At 44.1% G+C, this 26,534-nt stretch overlaps 1 protein-coding gene across 1 annotated transcript in view; it reads right to left on the bottom strand.

Annotated features, from left to right (window-relative positions):
* Positions 1 to 9,568: 9,568 nt before the first annotated feature.
* The window catches only part of NSG2 (neuronal vesicle trafficking associated 2), a 37,668-nt gene continuing 20,702 nt past the window's right edge, over positions 9,569 to 26,534 (bottom strand). Inside the window, exons 4-5 of the mRNA XM_068698257.1 lie at positions 13,106 to 13,216; positions 9,569 to 11,523 (exon numbers count right to left, since the gene is read on the bottom strand). Coding sequence (XP_068554358.1) covers positions 11,332 to 11,523; positions 13,106 to 13,216 — 303 coding nt within the window. The 3' untranslated portion in view covers positions 9,569 to 11,331. The remainder of the gene's footprint in view (positions 11,524 to 13,105; positions 13,217 to 26,534) is intronic.

Raw genomic sequence — 26,534 nt, forward strand, 5'->3', positions numbered from 1 at the left:
TCTCTCATCTTTCCGCCCAATTATGTGATGCAAAATGCTCTCTCTGAAAGTAATTAGGTTGTCTTGTTTAGTCCCTGCACGAGTGATTACAGAGAGGCTCTCGCTCCTGCAAGTGCTGGAATTACTCACAGCAGACGCAGCCCGGATAAAAGCTGCCTTGCTGGGGCCTCAAGAGCTTGTTTGTCCTCTTCAGTTTTGGGCACGCACTAAAACCTGGGGCTAGCGGCCCTCGGGTGCACTGCACTGCCCACTCTGCAGGGCACAGCTCTGCCTCGGCAGCTCTGAATGAGCAGAAGACAACAGCTGCCTTTCGGTAACAAAAAGGGGGGAAAAAAACCCAACAGGCTATCACTTATATGCCTGTATTCTCATGGGAGCAAGTGAATCTGATTTAAAGAGCCACGTGGACAAAGGTGGTCAGATCACCAGCACTGCTGGCACGGCTCAGGTGCTGCTTCCTCTCTCTGGGTCACATTTTGGGGCTCTGCTGTGGTGCCACCTCCAACGCCTGGCTCTGGGCTCAGGTGTTCATGCCCAGTCCATGCAGAGGGTGAGCCCTTCCTGCAGGCAGAAGCCAAGCAAAGGAGGGCTGGGAACAGACCTACAGGTAAATGCAAGCACAGCTGGTCCTGATGGGCAGGGGGAACCAAGCCATGCCCCACTGGCAGCCAGCAGGGCCCTCAGGCTGCGTCCCTGCACAAGGCTGTGCACTCTCTGCTCTGTAACATTGCTGGTACCTCGCTTACTGGCACATCCTGACACCTCTACCGCTGAAATTTAAAGCTCCATACTGCCCTGTCTGCTCTCCAGCCATTCTCCTATTCTCGCTCTAGTCCCAAAACTTCAGTCACTCTCCTGCACTTGTCTGTCTTGTGCCAATTTTAGAGAGTTCCCAAAGGAACACTTTTATTATCGTGGCAGCTTAGATGCAGATTTAAATACTCTCAGTAGAGTTTGTCATTCAGAGTCCCAGAACAGGCTGTTTTCCACCACGGGACTGTGCATTTTGCTTGTATGGCTCTCCCAGAGGGCCTGATTGCAGGGAGCCGGCACAGGGTTTTGGGGCTGAATTTGGTGCCTTTCCTTCATAGACACACAGACTTTAAAGGGAAGGAGGGGAAAATCTATTTAATGAGCTAGATGGTGCATGGCTGGGTTGTGGTGCTTGGTGGTAAAGCAGGAATGTGTGCTCAGCCCCATACATTTCCATACAGGTCTAGGATGCCATGGGACTTGCAGCGCTTCTCGACTCCTACACTGCCGAAACCAGCAGCAAAGCTCAGCAAATGCTGCGTGCACAGTGCCCTAGCTGCTAGTGACACATCTCTAATAAAGACCTCTCTCACAGAGACTTGGACAGAAAGGATTAAATAACCCGAGGAACAAATGGGAAGTCAATAGATACTGGAAGTACAGAGGAGCTGCCGAGTGCTCCTGACTTCCAGCTGGGAGATTAAAAGCTCCGGGAGCCTCTGATGTTCTTTGAAGGACTTTTTTCTGTGTGCAGCTTGGGCACAGCTCCTGGCTGCTGCTGCTTTTTGGGGTAACACGTGTGGCCTGGCCGTGCACAGGGTCTGGGGATGTCCCCACCAGCAGTGCCAGAGCCCTGGGATGTCCCACGGGGGCTGACCCCGTGTCCTGCCTCTGCCCAGCTGCTGCGCTGCTGGCAGGAGCCCTCACTGGTGCGGGGATACAGCAGCTTGGGAGTAGGGGAACCTGCAGAAATAAAGTGAAAACTTCCCAATGGACAGATTCAGTATTCAGAAGAAACAAGTCTAGGGGAAATGCGCTGTCTATTCTACCCTATGTTTGTGCAAAAGCTTAGAAAAAAGGTGTTTGATCTTAGCTTACGGAGGACTTTGTTGTCTCTTTGTAGGTTACACGGTGCTTCCTAAAAACCTGCAGCTCCTTAATTCCTTGTTACTTCCCAGAGGCACACACTGACATTACACAAAGCCCACAGCAATGTCATCCAGTGTTTCAGTCCTTGACATATGGCTCACCACCATGAACAAATCCTCCTTCTGAAGCCCTGCACAATTCATCCATTTCCCTCCCGTGGGAAGCTGGGGCAGGTGCCTGAGCAGTGCTGCAGTGGGACTGTCCCCATCACAGCCAGCACTGTGTGGTGGGCATGCAGCCTGCCCCAGTACAAGAAACAACCCAGCATTTCCCCACGACCACCACCATCCCCGAAAGAAAAGGAAGAAGAAGGATAAATTAATTGCTCCATTTAGCATCTCCCTCTCTTTGGCCTGGTGGGAGGAAGAAGAAATGTTCCCATTTATTTATCTTTTCTTTTTAAAACCCAGTTGTTTTTCACCTTGTTTTGCACCAGAATCAACATGGTCTGTGGCTATATTAATTATATTCTCGATGTTTAAAATGTGTCATCAGGCTGCAACCTACTCACCATTCCCTGCAACCCCAACCAGTTAGTGGGAGGCTCTGTCTCATCCAGTGCCGTTCATTTATTTATTTTAATAAACAAGAGTAAATTGTTACAGATAACTTTGTTCTGTGATTTTAATTGGGTGGAAGATTAGCCACTGCTGGTGGCGTGATGAGCAAGGAGAACAGTCCTGGATACACTTTGCTTCCTGAGCTGACATTTCAGTTCTCTGCTTGCCCACAGACACATCCAAAGTCAGGTATTCAGGGCTTATTGTGCCTGCAGAGTTTATTTTCTCCTTGTAGTACTTGACCACCAGAATGACCACTGTGCAGAAGATGATTCACACAGATGAACCCTTGCTGAGATTCCCTGGATAAGCCAGAAATTGCAGATGCTGGGTGCAGCCTGCAGTGCACCTCTGCTGGGTGGTGGGAGGGTCTCTCAGACAGCTGCAAGACCCTGAGCTAGCCTAGGACTTTCAGGTCTCATTTTATGAAGCAATAATGTATATGTGTGGCCCTCAGAAAGCAGCATAGGGCCCATTTCTTGAAGGGTGATGGCATTTTAATGATAGTAAATCCACCTTGAATCAGAATTAGTTCTAGCAGGTGGATTATGGCGGTATGTATGTTCCTTAAAGGGGTAATAATAGTAATGGCAGGAGGTGTTTTCTTGAATGATTTAAACTTATGGGTTATCAGAGTTTAATCTTCTTGCTCGTATGTGGATTTTTGTGGGGAGTACTTGTATATATCGAGCTAGACAGAGAGGCAGAGACGTAGATAGGTGTATGCATGCCATTCACACACGTCGGCAGAGACGCCGGGTAGCAGCCTGGGTATGCCCTTTCATACTTCATTTCCTTCTGTCAGACTCTGACGGCATGCTTGAACCCTTCCAGTCCTGCTGCATTTTTAATGGGCCTCATAATAACTTTTCACAGAAGCAACCAGTGATACCTCCTAAATGTCAGCTGTTGCAGGAACCTGAATGTTTTATTTCTTTCTACTCTCTGTACTCTCCTGACCTTTCTTGTGCTCCCTCTGTCAGGCAGGTTATTAATACGGGTTTGTGCAAAAATCAACAGCTTTTCCATCATACACATGCCAAAATATTACTGGAAATAGAAGGGCTGAAGAGGGGGCCAGGCATCCCTTCCTTACAGACAGTCAGCACTTTGCCACACAGATTGAATGCAGCAAGGGAAAAGCAGCAAAACCATTGTGCTGCATGAGAAACAGAGTAGATTTTTCTCCCCTTCTTTGCTTATTTTATTTGAGAAGGTTAAAGTAACAAGTCTTACTCATTATTAAAATAAATGAATGAATAAATAAATAAATAAATAAATAAATTGTAATTTTTTTTTTAAGCGATATCAAGACATGGAAATAAGCAAATAATGGGGTATGCAGCAATCTGGGGTGACAGCCCATGGAGCATGCACAAATTGATATTTGTACGATCCAAAGACTTTAATGCATTAATTCCTCATCTGAAACTCTCCGTGATTATGCCAATTGATCAAAACCACCATCAAAATACCTTCTCGGGGATAAGGTGGGGCGAAGAGGGATGCTGCATTCTCAAAGGGGAGGTGACCGCGACACCTCCCTGCACTGAGGCTGGGCCAGCTCCTGCTGAGCAGTGCCAGAGCAGGAGCCCGCTGCTGCTGCTGCCGCCCCTTCTTCAACAGAAATCACAAACCCACTGCTCTTGCCCTGTTATTCTCTTCTAGACCTTCAGCCTGAGGATCAGATTGAGAAAAATGGCTCCTGTGAAAAAACCCTTACTCGCAGCATCAAACCAAAACTCGACTCAAACGAGCTCGTGCAACCTGCGACCTCTTCTTAGGCATTCTGCTAGATCTTCTGACAGCTCGTGAGCTTGTGTTTGAAACACTGGTTCTGCTTAAATGCATGGAGCCATCTCTATCTCCCCATCATGCCATGAGTGTTTGCTTGCATCCTCCTTTCGTTATAGGATCATGGATACAACCATGGCTCCTCCACAGTAACAGCTGAGACTCTGCAAACCAAACTGGCACCTACAATAGGTTTCTTGGTGTAGGGTGGGGCCACAACCTGGTGTGATGTGGGCTCAGTCACATCCTGCTGTGTCTAGGGGAGCTGGAGAATACTGGTGAGCCACAGAGAAGTTCAGGTTCCCCTTCATTTACAAATTTCTGAAAAGAAATCTTAAAAAAAAAAAAAAAAAAGGGTGGGGGTCACCTTTAGGTATTTTCATTCCTATCTATCATTTAAAAATTCCCTTCACCTTTCTTTTTATTTTTTGATCTTACTCCACCACCACAAAACAATTTCTTTTCTTCTTTCTGGCAGGGAGGAGTTGTCTTTCCAGTGAGGCAAAACTCCATAATTCACACAGTAATTCTGCGTGCTGCTATTAAAATAGCCACATCTTCCCAGTGGATTAAGCTGTCTTACTCACCAGACTAGCCAGTCCGGACCTCTGCCAAATGCTATATTTACATTTCCAAACTAGAATCTGTTTCTAATACATTTTTATGGGGAGTTTTGACCCTTTATATTTATTGTTAATGAGCTTTCATCTCTGTAATAGCCTTTCATCCCAAAGGATCCTGAAGAGTAATTGTAATAACCTGGCATACAAAATATACACAGAAATCAATTTACCCGCCATTGAAATGTAGCCACGGCTGGAGGGGTTGAGAGCAAGCGAGTGTTCAGCAGAAACCCACGCAGTGCTGTGGTGCTGCTTCCATCTGAGTGACAGGGCGAGCTAATTACCTGCTCTGGCTGTTGGCCAACCGAGCAGGGTTCACCCATAGGCTTCCAAGGCAGCTTGCTGAGAGCTCAGGAGCTTGGGTTTTGGGGTTATCTGAAGGCCACCTCTAGGTGTGCACTCATCCAGCAGGGAGGAAGGTACTGGTGAAGGCCCCAGCACTGGAACAAGCAGAGATCTGGTGCCACCAGAGCTTTCCAGCAGTGTTTGGTGAGATGCTGGCATTGCTGCTGGGCATCGTTCCTCTTGCCACAGCACACAGTACATCCCATGGCCTGGCACCCTGCTGCTGCTCAAAGCACACTCCTACACAGCTGCACTTGGTGCTGTACAAATGGAGATGAACGCTGAGGATGTACTGCCCCAGGGCACCACCACCAGCCCAGGAGAGCTTTCACGAGGCTGAAGGACATCCAAAAAGCAAGCTCACAACCTGCTGACTCTTAAGGGAGACCCAGGCTTGCTGTCACTTCCCTCCCCATGTAGCATGAGCTCTGCTCTTTTTAACCCCCAGGCCTGTTGGAGTCTCCTTTACCATTTGCAAATGTTGGTCTACAACAAGCACGCTGATGGAGAAGGGCAGTGGAGAGGTAAATAAAGTCATCAATTCCCAATTCCCTCGGGGAATCCTCAGCACAAGATTCATCTAAAACACCACTGCCCGTGAGGTGTAAATACTTTATAAATGGCTAGCTCAGCTTTCAGCATTTTCGTCGCTGCTCATACCCTGTGCTATCAGCAAGGGACACCGTGGGGTGTCTCATTTCCCACCCATGCCCCTGTGCTCGTAAGGGGCTGTCAGCAGCAGCAAGGGAGGTGATACACAGCCACAGCAGCCAGCTCCTGCCGCGGGCTCAGGCAATTCCGTCAGGTCAGAGCAGAGCAGGGCACCAGCCGTGCCAAGATCAACTGTGTAACCTGCTGTTAAGAGGCTTTTCCATTTCCTCCTGCTCTGCTTTTAGCATCCATAGTCTGCCTACTGCGGGACAAAAGCCTCTTCAGCACTGATCCTGTTCAGCCTTTCCTGGTGAAGAGTGGTTCAGACATAATGCCACTGCGTTTGTCACCTTCCTGTACTTCAGCTTGCTGCAGATTATTTTCCATGATGGAGCAACCCCAAATTGATCAAATGACTTGCCAGACACCCTCCTGAGTAAAGTAAGAGTCTCAATCAAAAGGATTTTTACTTTTTTTTTTTTTTGTCCCAGAAGGGCACCAGCCCAGGTCAGAAGGGTACCTGAGAGCCCCCTGACTTTGCTGGGCAGTCACCTGGTGCTCCCAGTGGGATCCCAGTACTGGACAGCATTTTTTAAAAAGCAGACAAGGCAAAAGAGACAGCAGGAAAGGGCCTCCCTTCCCCCATCCTCTCCCGTAAGTCATCCTCTTGGCCTATTTTACAGGAACTGGAAATCTATTAGAGCAATAGCTTAATCCGGTTTGACTGTAATAATTAGGGTGCTTTAAAAAAACCCTGACTAATCGTATAAAATGTGATTGTAGACAGTTCAGTGCACGACCCTTACACTTATCACTTGAGGTATTATTACAAACCAGAAACAGCTGGCAAGCACTGAGGAGGAGAATAAAGGGGAAAAAAATGCACACACGAAGGGACACGAACTGTTCCTTTTCTGATCTCAGAGCGAGGCACTGCCAGCACCTTGGGCTGTCTGTCTAACGCAGATCCACAGTGTGAAGTCACCTCCAAGACCCCTGATAGACGCTTGTGTTTTTGGAAGGGGTGCCCCCACCAGCCAGCAGGGTCCTGCGCCCACCCCTGTCTTTCTGACACTGTTTTTCCAGGCAGTCCAAGAGGATTTGCTGTAGCGGTGGAGTTATTCCCCGCGGGGTATGCTGCAGTCAGCAGATGTTCATAACAACAATGGGCAGCTTTTCCAAAACAAGACAATCTGTATTAGTCAAGCAGGATATAGTGCTTTAGGGTCATCAGGTTACAATAGAAAAGCAACGCTGACTTCCATGTCTTAGCTGGTAGCAATCCCTTTTTCTCTTGCTCTCAATCTTTCTCAGGCTCAAACAGCCACAATTTTCTTCCTTCCCCTCCTGAGCATGGGCTGAGAGCAGCTGAATTCCCATGGTGGCATCCCCACACCTTTAGTTATGCTATTTTTTCCTACATGTTCTGCCAGTAATTCTACAGGATGGCAGCCTGCTCAGGATGCTGTTGTCTCTCCAGAGGAGCGCACTTGTGCTGACACATCTCGTTCATCTCTTCCTAACACTCTGGTTAGGACAGAGTCCTGGCACCCATCTCCTCTCTCAGAAGAGAAATCAACTCTCCCACTCCCACTGACCCAAACATATATTTTGGTGGTCTCCATAAAATAAATAAAAAAAAAGAAGCCTCCCACAAGCCAGAGGCAACCGGGGAACATCTATAGAGAAGACTCTACAGGATGTTTTGAGGAACTGAGTTCACTGCAGCAATCTGGTATAAGGGAGGGGATTGCCCAAATGAATCAGGAGATGACTTGACTTGGCCACCACATAAATGTTGGGAGAAGCACAGCAAAGTTTCTCCCTAGTTTGCTCCATTAAGAGCTGAGATGGAGCCCCAGCCCAGGCAGTAGCCTGCAAAAAAGTGGCTCTGTAGAGTCAGTCAGGAGCTTCAGACTTCACAGAGAGATGACAGCCAGATGAGGTTGCACTATCACCAATACGCAACTTTAATCAGCACTGAAAACACATGATCAACCCTGAAGGAGGCTTTTAAAGACTGAAATAAGTAAAAGATGTGCTATGATTTCAATTTAACATCTCTCTGTCTCAGTTACTGTGATTAAAGTCCATGGTTGATCTTGGAAGCTCTACAGCAGATTGTACAAAAACCATAATAACATTTGCAGTCATGGAACTTGCAGCTGGAGTTGTTTGTTTTCTTTCGCTCTCCCATGAGTCTTCCTTGTTTTTTTGTGGTTTTTTTTTCCACTATGCTCCATATAGATTTTGATCTTTCCTTTATTAAATAGAAATAGCTATCCCCACTGACTCACTTATCTAATAATAGCTAGACCCTTTTAATTCAAATGATTTGATTCCTTTGAGTGTTTTTTTTATTATTATTTTTATTAAAGTAAACATACGGTTAGGGTATTACTGGGAGAGTGGCAATAGAAATACCACGGTCAAATTATCTTGTGACTCAATTCTGCAGAGCACACTGAATCCTTTTTAATACATTTCACAAGTACTCAGTAGTGACCTCTAACACCAGAGTGGTTTCTCTCCTGCAGTAGCTCAATTTCACAACTCTGAATACACTTTTTTTTTTTTTTTTTTAAAGGAAAGCCATCCAAAGATTTTTATAAAACATGCTTTAGCCCTCGGGAATGAGCCAATTTAATGCCAGGGTATCATTCCATTTCAAAGAGCTGAAGGATTTGAGGAAACACAATCTGCTTTCTGAACAATGTGAGATGAATACAGTTGTGGTTTCATTAGAAACCAAGCTGCAGAGTTTGGATACAGAGCTCAACTTTTCCAAAGTTCAGCAGCAGCTCTTGGTTTGTCAGCTGTACTGCAGCACTCTTTTTGTGTCAGCCCTCCTTTCTAAGCCTGCTCCAGCAGGACAGGACACTTGCTTCAGGAGTAGATGACAAAGGAGACATTGCTGCTAGCCAAAATTTCTATCAATCAGTCACTGGCCTTAAAATAGGAGAGGAGGAGAGGTCCCTCCATAAAGCCAAGAATCACCAATCGAAAGCATTAGCCCTTATTTTCAGCAGTTTTATCACCGTGTTTGAGAGGATGCTGGAGAAAAGATTGAAGTTGCTCTTAAGCCAAGATTATGCCTTGACTGCATCCTTACTCTGAGGCCATCAGAACCCATCTGGTCTTTTTTCGAGGTCACAGGACAGTCCAGAAAAGTGCCCTGTTCCAGAAGGACCCATGGAGAACCATTTTTGCAACCATTACATTTCTTCTCCATCACCCCTCCTGCACTGCCACATTTCCAAGTGAGTGCTGGCATTGTGATAGGAATAACACAAAATAGAACATCATGATGCAAGCTGAAGAAAAGTATTTTTTGCCTAGTTTTCTTGTTAAAACGTTAGGGAAAAGCAAAATAGGCTTCTAATAGAGTCATGGATCCAGGAGTTGTGGTCAGGCAACACGCTCTGTGCTCTGCCTGCTTTGAAGATCAGCTTGGTTTTAAGTGCAATTTTTCTGTTTCCAATTAAAAATTGGGCAGGAGTGTACAGAATAACCCCCAGTGATTAAAGCAGAAAACAGAAAGCTCTGAAAATGGCTCCTGAAAGCCAGAGCCACCACATGCCCCACGCAAAGGCGCAGTCTCTGCTGCAGCCACATTCTGCAGCTCCAGACACTCACCCGCCACCGCCACATCCCCGCACGTCGCCAAAGAAACCTGCCCAAGCCACAGAGACACTCGGTCACATCTAGCTTTATTTTAATCCCGTCAGAAAAGTTCAAGAATTACACCAAAAAATACTTCAGTCTCTGCTACCTACTGACAAAAAATACACCACAAAATTATAAACTGTTCAGTGGTTTGCTGGAGTTCTGATTTTTGGTGGAGGGAGTGGTTTGTACATTTTGGGTGAGAAATGAATTTACAGGTGGAAGGAGAAGGAAGGGTAGGAAATCAGACAATGGCATTTGGCACTACATTTTTAGCTATGCTATACAGTTATTTATCATGATGCCTGTAAGAACTGAGGAGTTCTGCCCTCATTTACACCCTCTAGTGTCTATGTATGCAAAATGAAGGACAAAACTGCCCAATGCGGGGGAAGAAGGGGTCAGTTCCTAATTTCCATCCCAGTCTAGCCACAAATCTGAAAAAGCAGCCTTAGTAACAAGTGAATATTGCCCTCCATGTGTGCTCTGATCCTGTTGCTCAGCCTTTCCCTGCCTGCATTACTGAGCAGCAGAACCACTTTGCAGCAATGGGCCAAGCAGAGGCTCTAAAAAACAGAGAATCCTTTTGTTATTATTATTTTTTAATCCCATCAGTCTGTTCTAGTTGTACATGCCATTTGTGAGGAGAGGATGTTTCACGCTGGCCAGAATTGGACTAAGCTTGGGATCTAGTCTGTGTATGCAAGCAGGGGTTTGATGGGACCCTTGTACTGAGAGTACACTATGGCCACCCCTCTCTAATTATCTGGGATGAAACTCTATATTGACATATCTGAAGCTGAAGGAGGGAAGCTGGAGCATCCCGTTTCATGGGTGAGAGGAAAATTAGGGGCCGAGAAGTTAGAGGTTTAATATTGTTTTATACTATCACCACTCTTGAAAGGCTCCACATATTACAATGGCATTTCTTTGTCTCGTGGTGACCCTCTGAGGGAGGCCTCGTGTAACTTACCAAAGGTCATTCAGGAAAGCCAAGCCAGAAGCAGAAATGAAGCCCTCATCTCCTGACTCCTAGCTCTGTGCTCAGAAGTATACCCATGATTTCTCTACAGCAGCTTCCATCCTGCTCCAAATCCACATTCCAGCCAGGGTTTCAGCCTCAGATCCCAGCCAAGCTCACCAGCACAGTGCAGCTCTCTACAAATACCGAGATCTGCCTGGATTTGCTTAGGCCACTGTGCAGGGCTGCGTGCCTATGTCTTTGCATGTGTGTGTGTTTGAGGGAGGAGGGGATGCTTGCATTTATCAGTAAATGCACATAGATACTAGATCTGATTTGACAGCAAAATATCCCCCCTTTGGCAAGCTAAACAACACTGCAGTGTCTAACAGGTTCTCTCTATCCTGTATCTCAAAAGGATTTCAGCTTATTTTTCAGCATGTTACGTCTGTGCCACAGCTATCCAGCAACGATGAAACTTTGCGGGATTCTCTTTGCTGCTTTTATCCTCTCTGGCTGTTTATCTAATTTGCTTTTTTTGTTTTTTAATTTCTTTTTCTAACAAATAGTTAAGCAATGATTTAAAAATATTTTTACATCGTAAGGTACAGTCAACATCAAACATGCCTTTGTACAAGAGCTCGACTCGGTTACAAATCAACGAGAACAATGCACGAAAAGAAATATCCATTAAGATGACTCCCGCACTTGGGTTCTATTTATTCCCACCGTGCTGCTAGCACAGCACCCTCTCTCAACTAGAGCAATGCAGTATAGACATGGTGTTGTCCCCCCACCCTCCCACTTTGCCCATCACCACTTGTTAACTTTAATGACCTTCTGTCTTGGCAGCCTTGGCTTCATGGTTTACTGACCCTGAAGACAGCCAAGGCGATACAGCCCGGGAGCTGGTCTGCTTGGCCATGCTGTAGTGGCTGATGACAGTGTAGAACCTGCCCCGGGAGTTGGAATCCTGTGCGGAGTAGTACGCGTCCAGTGAGGCCGGGATGCACCGCTTATGCTGGAAAAGGGGAGAAAGCAAGAGAAGTAAAGCAGGGTCCCACCAGCATGAGGTTCTCCCTTTAAAAATCTCTGGGTTAGGTGTTTGCAGGTATGATGTTTGAGTCATATGCTGCAGCGAGAGCATCTGCTGTGCAACCCCTACTGCCTTTCACCAGCCACGTGGGAATGCACAAAGTTTAGACACGGGCAGCAGCCTTCCAAACCTGTTGCTATTGGCAACCCTGATTGCAGGCTGATTTCATTGCTGGATTGGAAATGAGGACTGTAAAATAAAGATCTGAGGGGTTTGGTACGTTACTGGCACATACAGAGATCAAGGCCCCTTGCTGGAGTCCTAGCAGAGTACACGGGGCAGCTCCTTCCCTGTGCTGGACTGAAAGCTCTGTCAAGTGACATCTAGAATTAATTCTCATTCAGGCAGAGGACAGGCAGAGTTCTGCTATGTTACTGTATGTCATCCCTGACCTGTAGGACAGCCACCTTGGATGGGGATGGTAGGAAGCACAGCCCAGCTGGCCAGCCCTTGTCAGAGCTTCTTGTCCGTGCAGACACTGCCAATGCATCTCCTCTGTGCTACTGAGGACACTTGTGTGCTAAGAACTGTACAGATAAAATAATTCATTTTGCAACAGCTGTAAAAGAGCAATGAAATAGTAAAAATGCCGGACAGGTTGGTATTCACCAGATTCAAAGTAGCACCAATGACATAAAGGGCCTCAGGTATGATTATTATTAAATGATGAGACTCCTCAACTCCCACATCAATGTGACTAGCTGAAATCTGAGTTCAAAGCTTTTTATCTTTTCAGAAGTTCAGGTTTGGATCTGTTTCTGAAATTCATGTCTGAGTCCCAACTTCACTTTTATATAACTTTTATATAAGAATAATTCACAACGACTAACACACAAACATACTTACTCTATTTTCCAGCTCACAGAATAACCTCAGTGTGGTCACGACTCCTACATGTTTATGAGTTTATTTGCAGCAAATGTGTCATTGAACTGTTTTGCAAAGTTTATTTTTTATTTTTTTATTTTTTTTCTTTTTAAATCTCAACAGAGTAGGCAAATAGTTCTCTGCAAATATTTGATATAAAACCACAGGGCAGTGGTTTTTTAGCAAGTAGGTTACATGGTTTCATTCTTGATGGACCTCAAAAGCACACCAAAAAAATGAACCCATCGGCAAATTTGGATTTCTTTCACAAAGGACACATGTGCCAGCACTCTGGGAGTTTGCTTTGCATTAAAATGTACAACAGTAAACCTCAGTCGCTTAAATGTGTGGGAAGAAAGCGCAGGATTCCAGCTGCAATAAATCCATTCACAAATATGAGGGATTGTTCCTGAACATCTGTCTGTAGTGTTCACCAAATGCTAATCCCAACAATTACAGTGTAACAGTAGCTGATGGAGGCAGATGCAAGTCCAAATTTCCCATAACACTTTTCCCATTTCAACACATTCTTGCCAAATGTTCTGTTTGGCCTGGTCAAAAAAGCAGACTAGACTGTAACCATGTAGTCAATTAGAGTATATCATTATCTCAGGCAATTCATCCATCTGAAGTTTCTTACCTTATAAACAAATCCATCTGGGCAACTGTGGTCGTAAGTAAAGGCTTTGTATACCACAAGAAACACTATGCAGGCAAGGAATGCAAGAGCCAGACTTATGAGAATAGTGACCTACAAAAGAGGGATAATGTTACTCTACATATGTTAAAATGGCATATGAGCAACCTCATAATTAAATGACTTATAGTAACATCCATCCTAACAGACTGCAGTCTTCACTCCACTGTGCAGTACTTAACTAAGCATGGTAATTGAATGAATGCTAGATCTAATAGCCCCGAATTGTCACATCATTTCTATCCCCCTAGAGACCTTCGGAAGTGCACGTTCCTGTGTTTAACCCATTGCAATAGATTCTCCTAAGGCATTTGGTCTTCTCCGAGACTTTGTGTTCCCATGCTCTCAACCGAGACCTCTGCTGGCCCAGCAGGATTCACCAGCAGCCAGAGACTCCACATTTAGGGCCTGATCTGTGCAATAAGCTGCTTTACAGCCATGGCAAGAAATGCTTTTCTGATAGCAGATGAAGCTAGGAAGAATGAAGCCTCTGTAGAACATGACCCTTTGTGCTTTCTGAGTGATGCTTTAAGGCTAAATTGCGCCTCAAGTAGCTTGCAGAAGGGAATCCTTCTCAATCTATCAAAGTTATAAGGGGAGAACAGCCAGCCACTGACAAAGGCCAGCATGTACGTCCCACCATATATCCAAGAGCAGGCAGGCATCGTGACTGCGGTCTCTGTAAGCATTCCAGATGTCAGTGCTGGAGTTACTGGACACAGACAGGCCCAAATACTCCCTCTCCTCATTCCCAAGCAGGCTGCACCATTCTGTTTCTTTGCTGCAGCTCTCTTCTTCCAGCTCTTCCAGGTCCCACTTAGATTGTTCATTTAACAGCAAGTTTGCTATCCCCATTCAGATGTCTGGATTGAAGCCCTGACCCTTGATTGTAGCTGTGCTAAAACTTGTGTCCTCCCTAAGGACTGAGCAAGAGTCCCAAATGCACTCTCGTTCATCTAGGAAGAGGTTCAAGTTCACAATCATCCCATCAGAGAAGTTGCACTGGGTATATATTTTAGTTTAAACACCTGGATAAGCACCAGCTCCACCTCCATTCTTCCCTTCCTCAAAGCTTTCTTGGTCCCAGCTGGTAATTCATCAAATGCCATGTAAACGGCTCTGGACTTTTACTGCTTAAATTACAGCAACCCATCCTGTTGAGTCTGCTGTCTCACACTGATCTGGATTGGCATGAAAAAATCATAATCCCTGGGGCTTCAGTGTTACCATGCAAACTGGGGCTCATAATCAAATGAACTCACTTACTGAGATGATGAGGGTGGGAACAGCAATAGAGGATCACTTAGGACTGCTGCACAGCCAGCAGCGTGGGCAGGGAGCAGAGGCAGCTCAGCAGCTTCCCCCGGCTCCCAGGCACTGCACACCAGCAGCCGGGATCATACAGGAGGTTTGCCTGCACCGAGAAGGTGCTGCAGTGTCCCTGTGTCTGTGAGCCTGTGCGAGACCGTGCGCTGAGAAAATTCCCACAGCAAAATACTGAGGTCAGGCATGGGTTTACAGGATGGATGGGGATTAATGAGGCTTTTGCCTACCCCTAGCTTCAATCTGTTTGCTCCTGAACCCCACTTTTGCACCACAGCACCAGGAGCCGAGCCCAGGGCTGCAAATTCTCCCCGGTCACATCAAAACCGTTCCACTTGGAGAACCACAATAGCTGTACGAGGAAAGGACTGCCTGCTTACCACTGGCTAACACCCCTGCCTGCAGGCATGTTCCCACCGTACCATGTATCTGCTTATCCTCATAACCAAAACAGACCTCCAAAGTACGCCCTCTCCCCAGTATCACAGCTGCATCCTCCTGTATGAAAGACAATCATTATCACCCACTTCCCTAGCAAGGAAAAGACACACTTTTTTCATTTCTATCTAGTTATTCAGTTACTGGTCCCCCCATCTTTCTGTTGTTACGATTATGTCACAATTATCTTTATTTTCTTGTACAGGTGTCCAAGGAAATTCAATAGTAGGTACAGGCAAAAGCTGTATGGGAGATTGATTGGTAATGTTAGAAAGTGGGGAAATTCAGAGATAATTCCTATAGTGTAGTGACTAAGCTTGTTAGGAACAGCAGGTAATAAATAATAAGCTGGACACATCTCAGAATTCATTAGTATAATATTACTAATATAACAACAGTATTATATATATAACAACAGTATTATATAACATATCAATAAAATATATTAATTGTTTAATACTAGTTCACAGAATTTTGCTCAAATTCTCTCCTTTGGTCATTGACATAGCTGTAATTCTGAGAACCTGTGAGATATGCAGTCCCTGCACAGACTCAAAGGGGCTGCTGTAATTGCTTGCAGTGCAGGAAGGGACTTCTCTCCCTCATCCATCCTGCAGAGATTCACTGCCAGGTGAGATGTATTCCTAAGCATGTAGCACATTGGGACTATTACTTAGAGAAGTGAAATCAGCCCTAGCCAATGCTGGAAGATCCAGAACTACAATTTTGGTGTCCCTTTTAGAAAAAAAAAAAAAGAAAAAAAAAAAAAAAAAGAATGAAATTAAATCTTCATGTATGATGTCAAATCTGACCCAACACATACAGTTCAAAACTCAGGAGAGAGAGGTATGAAGATTATATCCAGCAGGAGAAATTCATAAATTCATTGTTAAGTCAGAATATTTTAGAATAAAAGTGTAAAAGGGTAAGATGACTGGGTAAGACTGGGACTAATGGGCTTTTCCAGTGGTGACCAGTTCACTGCAGCCCTGACTCTCCTTTTAGAATGACTGCTCTTATTAACCTCCTCCTTGGGGCCTAATCTGCTGCAAAATGGGTCAATTAAGCAAAAGGCAGCTGTAGAGGGAGAAGCACTTACTGCTGGATACCATCAGAGAACACGTGTAAGAGAGTCCTGGTGTGCTGAAGAAGTAGCTGGTAAAAAAGTACAGCTGTATGAATTTCACTAGTCTGACCAAGAAAATAAGGGCTCCACCTCCTCTCCAGCAAAGCACGTTTGCAGGCAAGCTAAAATGTAAATATTTCAGACCAGGTTTTTTTGTATCCCATGTGCTCCCAACCCAGGGAAGCCATGTCCTTTCTCACAGGACTTGAGAGGAAGAAGCCTCAGATGGATTCAAAGGAGATGGAAACAGAATTTTCCATGATTTCTGCCCCCAAGAGAAGTCATACTACACCTGAAAGAAATGAAAAGATGGCACTTTGAAGAATTATACTCAAAAGGAGAGACTTCCTGGATTATGTATGCCAACACTACCTTATTCAACAGCAGAGCCGCAAAAAGGACCCCTCTCCAGAAAGACCCAGCTCTGGCAGGCCAATGTAGAAGAGCATTTCCCTCTGTAGAATTAAACGCCCATCAACTCTTCTCCATTTAAAAGAGGAGCATGGTAGGCCTAGTATCTCCTCTCATAACAGTTTAAGTAGTAATACAAAGATGACAATGACACAAGTCTCCTTTGAGGTTAGTTTGAAGGCACAAAAGCAAGACATACATCTTGGTCTACCAAAGCCAGTGTTTAGAGGGCAGTCCTGGCTACAAATTCAGCAAGTAAGAAATGCTCAGCTTTCCAGTTGGGTTGGTCTGCTGTAATTACAACGTACAGTGAATGAAGAAATCTTGCTTAGGTTAACCTGGAGGAACAAACTTGGGCTCACATCAAAGGAAGAGACAAAGTGCACTAAAATTATACCAAATACCACCCAGGAATGCATAGGGCATAACTCAGTGAGAAGGTGCCTCTTCTTTCTGAGAAATAAGAAGATGCTCATCCTCTGGTTTTCTTTAGAAAATACAGCCCTCATCACAAGGGCTAGCAAGAGATGCACACCTGCAGGATGCACACCCTCTGCACACAGTTCCTCCTGCCCTAATGTCTGCATGGCACCTTCCTCCTCCTCCTCTGCATCACAGTTTCCTCCAGAATGGGGCTGACTGCACCTAAAGATGATGTGAAAGAGGAACATCCCTTCAGCTGTGGGATGTCTCCCTCACTCAGAATGAATTTGTCTGCCTTCCCCATGAGCTACCACCAAAGTGGCTTTAAAGGCTTCTCATTCTGAGCCAGATAAAATGGCCAAGTTTTTCCTTCAGCCTTGAAAAATGGAAAGAACTGAGCTGTCTGGAGCAAGAACGAATGTCCCTTTTTTTTTTTTGTTAAATCCCCTGTACACGCACAGCCTATGGAAATGGCCATTAGTAATGTGATTTGACCGGTTCCTTTCCTCTTGTCTGCCCACTGAGCGCCTAAAAATAATAAATTCCCCTCTGCTCCGGCGCTCTGTTCCAGCAAAATGCTGACACCCAATTCATTACCTCCCGGGAGCAGGTCCCTTCCGCTGAGCTTTCCCCTCCCTCCCGGGTGTAATTGAGCCCATTCTCACCTCCCTCCTGCCGCTTCATGCACTTGCGAAATTACAGCGTGACACAATATTACACATGATGATACATAGTGTAAAATTGCTCTAGGATGAAATGTCATGTAAGATGTTAAAACCCAGAGGAAAGGGAAGGGAAAAAAAAAAACCACCCCCAGATATTTCGCCAAGCCAGAGCTAAGATCCACCTCTATTCCAGGGAATACAAAGCTTCGTTAGCATTCAAACACCAAAGAATCACAGGGCTGCAATACCTAATAAACCTCCACTTTTTTTTTTTTTATGAATAACATGAACCTTGGCAGTCTCTAAGCAATATAAACACTCACAGAGGGGAAATAAAATTTAGTGAGCAGATAAAACCTAGAAGTGCCGCAGGCATGAATCTGTCACGTGTGACTGCTCGAGTGGGTAGCTGGAGGGGGGGATTTGCCCATCCCCTCCCCGAAGTCATATACAGCTCCCAAAGGCTCCCTTAGGAAGGGAGTGCTGCAGAGAGAACATCACTACCACACCGAGGAACTCCCCATCCACCACAAAACGTGGAAAAAGGCTTGATCTAAGGCCCCTGACTTCGATGAAGGATGATTTCATTTGCCCATCAAGAAGAGCGCACTTAGCTTGGCTCTTCCCCATCCTTCCCATAGATGAAGTACATACTGCATTTTCACAACAGCACAGATTAAAAAGAAAAAAAACACACACATTTTCATCAAGCAACAGGGCATGGCTGCCACAAGGTTTTGCTCCAGTGAGATGATAAATTGCAATGGTGTTAGCAGTGTTCCTGTCACCCTGGCTTTTCGCACTGCCCATTGAAGTGTCCCTCCTGTTCTCTTTGATTTCAGTGACTGCCCATTATTACTTTTTGCCTCAGAAATTCCCTTTTTCCCTCTCTAGCTGCAGTGAAAAAGCCTCAGTTAAAAGCAAACCAGAGAACAATGCCACATCCAAGCAGCAGGGCATTCCTTAATAACCACTTCCCTTCTACATTTTTATTTTATTGTTTTCCAAATTTTTATTTTTCTTAGCCAAAAAAAACACAACATTCTATTCTGTGGCCTTAGTTTGCACAGGGGATGCACCCTTAACTCCCTATGGGAATCAACAAGACCAGAGAGCAGCAGGTCCCTCCAAAACCCAAGCCTTAAGGGCTTTGACTTGCACAGCGGGGTTTGCCAGCCCTACTGGTGACCTGCTGAGCCACCGAGCCTGCAGAGAGCTGCACGCTGGCACTTGGCTGGTACTGACTGCCACACAGACCAGCAAGGAGCCTTAGAGTCCTGGGAAATCTACATCCTCTGGAAATACCAGGGAAAAAAAAAAAAAAAAAAAAAAGGAAGCAGAGAAAGGCAGATCCTGAGGCTGATGGGGATACTACTGCATAGAGCAGATATTCATAAGGAACATTTTTCAGGCAGTGCAGGTGGGGGAAGGGGCTGTCAGCAGATGGCAGCTCCCTCAAATTTATGCACTGTTTGAACTGAGTTGACAAATATTTTTTTTCCCAGTGGGGACTGGATGCAGACTGCTCTCTGTTAGTATTCAGCATCCAACCTGTGCTGGTGAGTTGCGGGGGCGTGGGTTTTTTTTCCACATAAGCCACATATTACTTGCATTACCAGCTAGAGGAATATAACTTATAATCATGGCTCTGGTGTCAGGGCTTCTCAATCCACCTTTATATTTATTTATTTATTTTTCACAGGCTCTGCTAGTTGTGCTACACCCTGTGAGGACTCAGCATAAAGATAGTAAAAAAAATAAAAAATAAAAAATGAAAAATTGGGTATGGAGAGAAAAGAACGTGGGTACTCAAATGCAAGCCATCTCACAATGAGACACAGAAAATGATGTTCTACAAAACTGTCCTATTGAAGAAGGAAAGGTCTGTTTTTTTCTAATCAAAAACACAGTCATCATTAATCTAAAAGATTTGCTCTGTGCAATATGGTCAACAGAGGGAGCTCAGTAAGATTCCAGAAAGATTAGATATTTATATGGAGATCCTCCACGTGGCTTAAGCTAGGGCTCAACACAACAAAAGGAACAGCCCCACCAAATTCCCAAACTTGATATATTGAACCAGTCACTCGGACCGAGACCCACAAAAGCAGCCGAATGTCTAAATCTCCTTTGTTTTTCCACATTACGGTAGTAATTCAGCACCATCTATAGGTGTCTTCAGAGGGGTAAGAAATGGTCCATTCTGGGCTTTCATGCATTATTCTGACATTTCTGGTTCTGGGTCACTAAGCTGGGTTTCCAGCTTAGAAGGGCAGCTCATCTAGTACAGCCCTGCAATTCCAATGCTTCAACACTAAAGCTCAGTCCTACCACAGCTCAATACTCAGGCAGCAGCCTTGTCATCCACTGTCTGAAATCCATTTTGAAGATCACTGTGCTGCCATTTCTCTGGGGGGAAAACAGTTGCACTGAGTCCAGCTTTGGAGGAACTCAGCAAAAACCTCCTGCTGTTTGTGAACCAGGCACAAGCCTCAGGTGCCCAGGTGTTTAAATCCAACCTCCTTTTGTCACAAAAATGGAGCAGAATGCAAAGAGACAATATGATCTCTATCAATCTGTCTGAAGAAAACCGTAGAATATCTCTCCAGTGCTCATGCAATTGGTGTACGATGTTAGCGAGCACAGCTTTTCATTCACTTGGATGGGACTTAGGTATCATCAAACATGATATCTGTTTTTTTCTAAACCTGGCGCATAGCTGTTTGACTCTTTTACCTTTCCCACTGCTCAGAGCACTCAATATATATGCTTATATATGCTCAAGACAGCAGCCAGGAAGATGCCACAGCCAAGAAAAGCATCTCTATCTACAGAAGAACTGTCCAGACAAGCAGCGCCCAGAGAAGAGTTACTGCTCTCTGAGTGCACAGAGGGGTGTGCTACAGTCAAGAAGATCAGAGCTTAATTCCTGAGTAAAGACTATTTACCATGGAAAAATCCCTGGAAATTCTCCACTGTTTTCCTAATCTTATCAGCCGTGATGGAAATAGGGGACCTCAGGAGCCAGATGCCTCTGTCCATTCCTGCACTGCAGTCTCACTCTCTTTGCAGTCAAGTTTGTCCAGAAACGATGCCACTGCAGATACCATGTCTGGTTCTCCAGGATACATTCAGTGTTGCTGGGTATTGGGAAATTTCATGACCTTTAATAGGCAATTCAGCTGAATAAATTCTATTGTTTTTTATTTTTTTTCTTTGTAAAGTAATTTTGCCTCCAAATGAAGCAAAATTTGTTGTAAACAAAAACGGCAGAAATTCCATCAAGATCATTTTCATACAAGGGTGTAAGAGCTATGCTTGGATAAGCTACAAGGCTCCTTCAGTAGTTTATGCTAATGCCGTTCCACCTGGAAACCTCTCAACCCATTGACAACCTAGTTAACAACCTAGAATAAAATCACAAAATCATCAATGAATTTGCCACTGGGGCGGTCCCAGAGCTCCTGTTGCTCAGTAGAAATTTTTGAGCTCTAAGGGCATCTCACTACACTGTCATATGCTCATGATCTCATTATAACAATTTATGCCTGACAGTGAAAAATTTAGGAGAGCAACTTTTTTCCCTTCATTCCATAACTTCTTCCAGCCGATAATGAGATGTAAGATTGACAACATTAAATCTTGACATGAAAGCTACACCTGAAGTGAAAGACTCTGGAGCACGTCCCAGCTCCAGATTCAGCTGTCTATCCTGGCTGCCTCCCACCTGTAAGTCTAGATGAAATCCAAATATGAACCATCCCAAAATCTGAATCCTGTAAGAAAAAAAAAACATAGGCACAGAGGGAGCCACCAGATGACAGGTTACTCAAATGGACTGACCAGTGAGACAAGGACTCTGAAATACGCCCCAAGAAGAGCTGCTCCACTGTCTAGATTCAGCCAAGGCAGTGTAGGACACTGTACCCCATTATACAGACTGATCTGCTCTGCCGGTAAAACTCATTTGGCTGCACTTCTTCAAAAATGGCATTTCAGTCTTGATTTATAACAACCTTTTTGTAGTAAGTCGCTGGTTTCGCTGATTTTCTGAGAACAGCTTAGCCTCTGAATTTTGAAAGGCTGGGAGGAAAAAAAAAAAAAGTGGCACATTTGGGTCTTCATATTTCCCTGGTGCTGTTCAAGAAGATGTAGGATTTGTCCTTCATTATAACAGCACAGCTTTATTCCAGATGGTGTCCAGATTCTCAAGTAGCCTTTAGGAGATGCTTTGTCAAGTACCTAAATCTTCAAAACTATGGGAAAATACTTCTACATGCTACATGGCTTTTTACATGAAGCTTAAAGGTTTGGCTTTGGGTTTTTACACTTGCATCTTAGAATTCATTATCATAAAACAATTTGGCCCCAATTCTCCTAAGACCACTGAACACCAGCCATGAGGATGTTACAATCTTGGGGTGCAAAACCATCTCACATCTGTTCCACTATTTTATAGGTTTTCTTTAGCCCACAGAGCCGAGCAACCAAAATCCAAAGGACTTACAAGAAAGGGACAAAGAAAAGAGAGGGTCATCTCTCCAACTACCCTAAGCTCCAAAGATGTCTGCTTGAAAAAGCATTAGTTATCTCTGAGCCAGTTTGCTATCTCCACCACGTCCCTTTTGGCTCTACCCATTTTTCCATACACCACTGCACCACATCCCCACCTGGGAATCTCTTCATGTTTGCAACTCTTTAAAAGAAGCATCTATCTGCTGAGATGGCTAGGTACCCACCAGCAATTCCTCTGCTCTGTGCCTTGTAAAGCTGCGAGTGCAGCATGAGTGTGGAACAAGAACACCATGTTTCTAAGCAATTTGTCAAATAATTAAATTATGTGCACAATAACTAGCTGGCTCAATTATATTAGCCAGTCTCCATCATGTAATATAATTTCTAGTGGCTGTTTAGGCACTAATAGCCTCAGATCTTTTTAACTGTGCCTGGTGCCAGCTGCGGTCTGCATGATGCCTTTCTGTGCCAAGTTAAACCCCTTGAATGGAAAATTCATGGCTCAGTTTACAAGCCCCTGTTCCTTATGGAAGCTCTGAAATGCCATTTTCAATGAGGATGCTTTGACTGTTGAATGTTAGTGAATTTCCACTTAGGTAAATAAAAAGCTCTGTTTGTTTTGCTTTTTCTTTTCTGCTGTTTACTGCCATTAAAAACGTTACATCTGTTACCTTAATGTAAGTTCATTGGAAGACAAACCAAACAGGGTTTTTTGCCTGCTAACAACAAGAACTTTCCAACATGTCCCATGTTACACGACACACAGATTTTTATCATTCAAACATGTTATGTGTGCAGAAGACTGCGTGACTTCTTCATGAGCTGCAGTAGTGCAAACAAAGTCGTATTTTGAGCTCTTTCTATTAAAACGTAATGCCTTTCTCCTTACAGCAGGCTCCAAGCACAGTCCTTTATGATCAGAATACACTGGTATATTGAGATGCTATACAATTGCTTTTGGGAACACCAAATAAATACATGGTCTTTTGGGCAGAACATAAAGGTGTTAAAATGTCTTTTTTCCCTCCTTCTACAAGATTTTTTTTTTTTTCCTTTTTCAACCACATGAGCCTTCCCTTCTCATTTGTATTTCAGAAGAACATAACAAAGAAGCAAACACAAAAGTAAGTGGGGTGAACCACTGCTTGTAATGGTGCTTTTCTTCCCAAGCCCATGGTCCTATTCACAAAATGGTACACCATTTCATGGAAACACGATCTGAGCAATTCTGGAAGAGGCTTCCTTTCAGATTACTAGTTTGAGATATTTTTTTTTCCTTTTTTAATCCAGTTAAGGGGATTGTAGTAGCCAGCCACATCATCTCCACAGCTAGCCCCTCCTCAGTGACGTACTGCAATTTCCCATTGCATTGTGCAAAGTCCTGGCTGTGACATTTCCTCCGGTCATTGCAAGCAGAACATGACAATGGATGCCTCAGCTCATCAAGAGCCCTTTTTAAATGCATTAACAGGAATACAAAATAAATCAAGTCATCAATAAAATGTCTCCTTGCCTACCCTTTGCCTGCCAAGACCCAACCTCTGAAGAGTCTCATGCATGCAAAATCTTCCCTTCTCCCTGCTTCCCTCCACTGGATTTGGCGCAGGGAAAGTACTTGGAGCTCAAGTAAAAACAGGTCCAGGGATTAGCACATGGCAACAGATCTGGGAAAAGTCATTTGTGTTCCTTGTTCCACTACCAGCTTTCTGTGAGACCTAGCACACACTCAGGTCCAGATCCAGCGCTTGCTGGAGTACCACTGGTACTCACAGACCCTCTACAAAATCCACCCAAAGCTGCAAGCATCTTTTCCTCCAAAACCTTGGCCTTCTCTGGGCCCCTGTCTTCAAAATCACCCAAGCACTGACACCATCCCAGACCTGAAAATTGGCCAGGCTCTAATGAAAACCCAAGGTCTGTTTCCTTTACAAAATATCCCTTTTGGGCAGGACAAAGAGGACAATTCTTAAAGCAAACCTTTCAGTATTGACGTATTAAGGCTAAGGCACAAAATGGTATTCCTCCAGGCACATTTTCCCGTGTATTTGCTTCTCCAATCTTTTTTCTGTATTTTGATTTTACGTGTGACACTACCATTTTCCACATTAGCCATCACGACAGGAGACTGGATTTAAAAATGCCTGAAATAGTTTAAGTTCTTTATACGTCAGGGAACAAGATAACTTTCCCCTTCCACTCCCCAGTCCCACGGAAGGTCAAGCTTGCACATATTGAAACATATTCATTCAGTGCACCCTTGTGGTTAAAAAAAAATCAATTGAAAGTTTGTTCCTTCAAAAAGGTCAAAATAATCACATGCACTTCAGCATCTATGTCTATCATCATGGGTCAGGAAATAAAGCTAATAATATGGCAGCATTCATGGTCCAGTACACCCATTTATCTTAAAAAACTTATTCCTATTATGTGGGTGCTTCAGACAAGGACAAAGTGAGGACTTGGAGAGCTAAGTGTTCCCTAGGTAACTTATGAATTAAAAGCCTTTCTATTCTAAATTAGAAATGTGAAGCTTTATTGCTGCAAATGACTTATAAAAGCTACTCCTTTAAAAACAAACAACAAAAATGAATAATCTTGCTGATTATGATCCCTTCAAAGGCATGAGGCCAGTTCCATTAACTGTGGATGTGGCCCAACAGGCTTAATACATCTGCAAGTACTAACAAGAGGGAGCTCAGGTCTGTTTAACATTCAATCAGCAGCCCATGCTGCTTTATAAATAGAGAGAATGAAAACATTACATGGAAAAAAATATATGAGTGAAGCATTTCACTTCCCTGATTATTTTTTTTTTAGCATTCTGTGGTTTGGCTGCAACACTCCAAATGCACTTCACAACAGTCAATAAACTTTGCCTTGGATTCAGTCAGCTGAAATCTCTTCCCTCTCCATTCCATCCTCTTTTGCTACAATAGCCAAACTAGCGTTAAGCATCTTTCATTCCATTTCAAATGCTGACAAGAAAATTACCTAACAAATAGGGTTTACTGTGGGGCAGCAGAGATACCAGAAGGTACCATGGCATTGTGTTGTTGAAGACAAAGATGCAATGTAAGAAATGATTTGAATTAAATGGAAGCTGCAATTTCTTTTTGTAATTAGCAGAATTACTCCCTGCAGTCCCTTATGAAAATCTTTGTGATGCATTTTGTTCCAAAGCAAAGGGTCAGTTGAGGTTTCTCTTTCTTTTCTCTAAAACTCCTTTTTTCCTCCAATATAACACGGTTTAGAAAATCCAGATTCAGCAGGTCTACCTCACAAGCTTTTAGTCATGTGAATACTCTCTGTGACTTCCATTTTTAGACATTTTCTGCATAGCAATTAGCTTTTTTTTTTTTCTTCTCTCCAAAAAATCAATTAAAGAAAAAAAAAAATAACCCTGAAAAATTCTCTTCAGCTGATTATTCTGTCAGTGCTCACAGGTGGCAAAATAAAATATATTTCAGGTGTTTTTTCTAACTTTGCAAAAGAGCGAGCGTGTGTGCCTAACAAAGAATACAAAACAATAACATACATTAAGGAATGATCCATTTCATACAAAGAACATGTCTTTTTTTGTTTTTTCTTCATTTTGTTGGTAGTTCCCAGCCTGCTCTTACAGAACACTCTAGTTAAATCAAAATATACTTGTCTTTTGTGTGTTTCAGAGGAAACTCTTCCTAGCTTTTCTTCAGACCTAACCTCTATCAGAAAGCTAGGTCTTAGCTAGAAACTTTCATAAAAATCTCAGACTTTTACCCAGACTGGAAAATGGAAAGCTTGCAGGGTTTATGGTACTATACCTAGAATGTGATCAGAAATATCTGTTTTCTAGCAGCTGAGCCACAAATCCACACTCAGCTCATCCTCACAGCTCTGAATTGTCACTGATGATCACAAATGGCTCCATCAATCTATCTCCATGCAAGCTGTGAGGCCAGCTAGGACAGATATGACCTATCCTCTTCTCTTCCTATTACAGCCAGAGGAGGAGAAGAATGATTGCTGAGCTGAGGCACAAAGATGATGAGCAACATTTCTCATTTCTTTTTATACACACAAGTGAGGGTCTGAATCCATGCAGGTGCTAGTTTGCATCAGGCAAAAGTAGACACAAGGCCAGGCAGTGGATTTGTGAATAACGAGAAACTGCGAGCCTCTGCATTGCAGTGAAAAATATTCAACCTCCAAAGCCACCCCAAAGCTCAAGCTCCAGAGATAAGTCACTCCATCACTGTCTGGAGAAGACTTAAGTGAAGTCTTCCACAAGCCCCTCTTTGAATACGAGGCTCAACAGGAACCCACTACAGCATCCCCTGGTGCCAATGCAATAAGACTCCCAAATGCTACTGTTAGTGCTCATGTGCTCTTCTGTAACTGCCCCCTTTCCAATTTTCCTGCACTTTGTCCCTTGCTCTCCAGGATCACAGAGCACATCTGAGAGCTGCGCAACCTGGAAAGATCTCAGCCA

This window comes from Anas acuta, chromosome 14 (assembly GCF_963932015.1).
Source record: "Anas acuta chromosome 14, bAnaAcu1.1, whole genome shotgun sequence".
Taxonomy (NCBI): domain Eukaryota; kingdom Metazoa; phylum Chordata; class Aves; order Anseriformes; family Anatidae; genus Anas; species Anas acuta.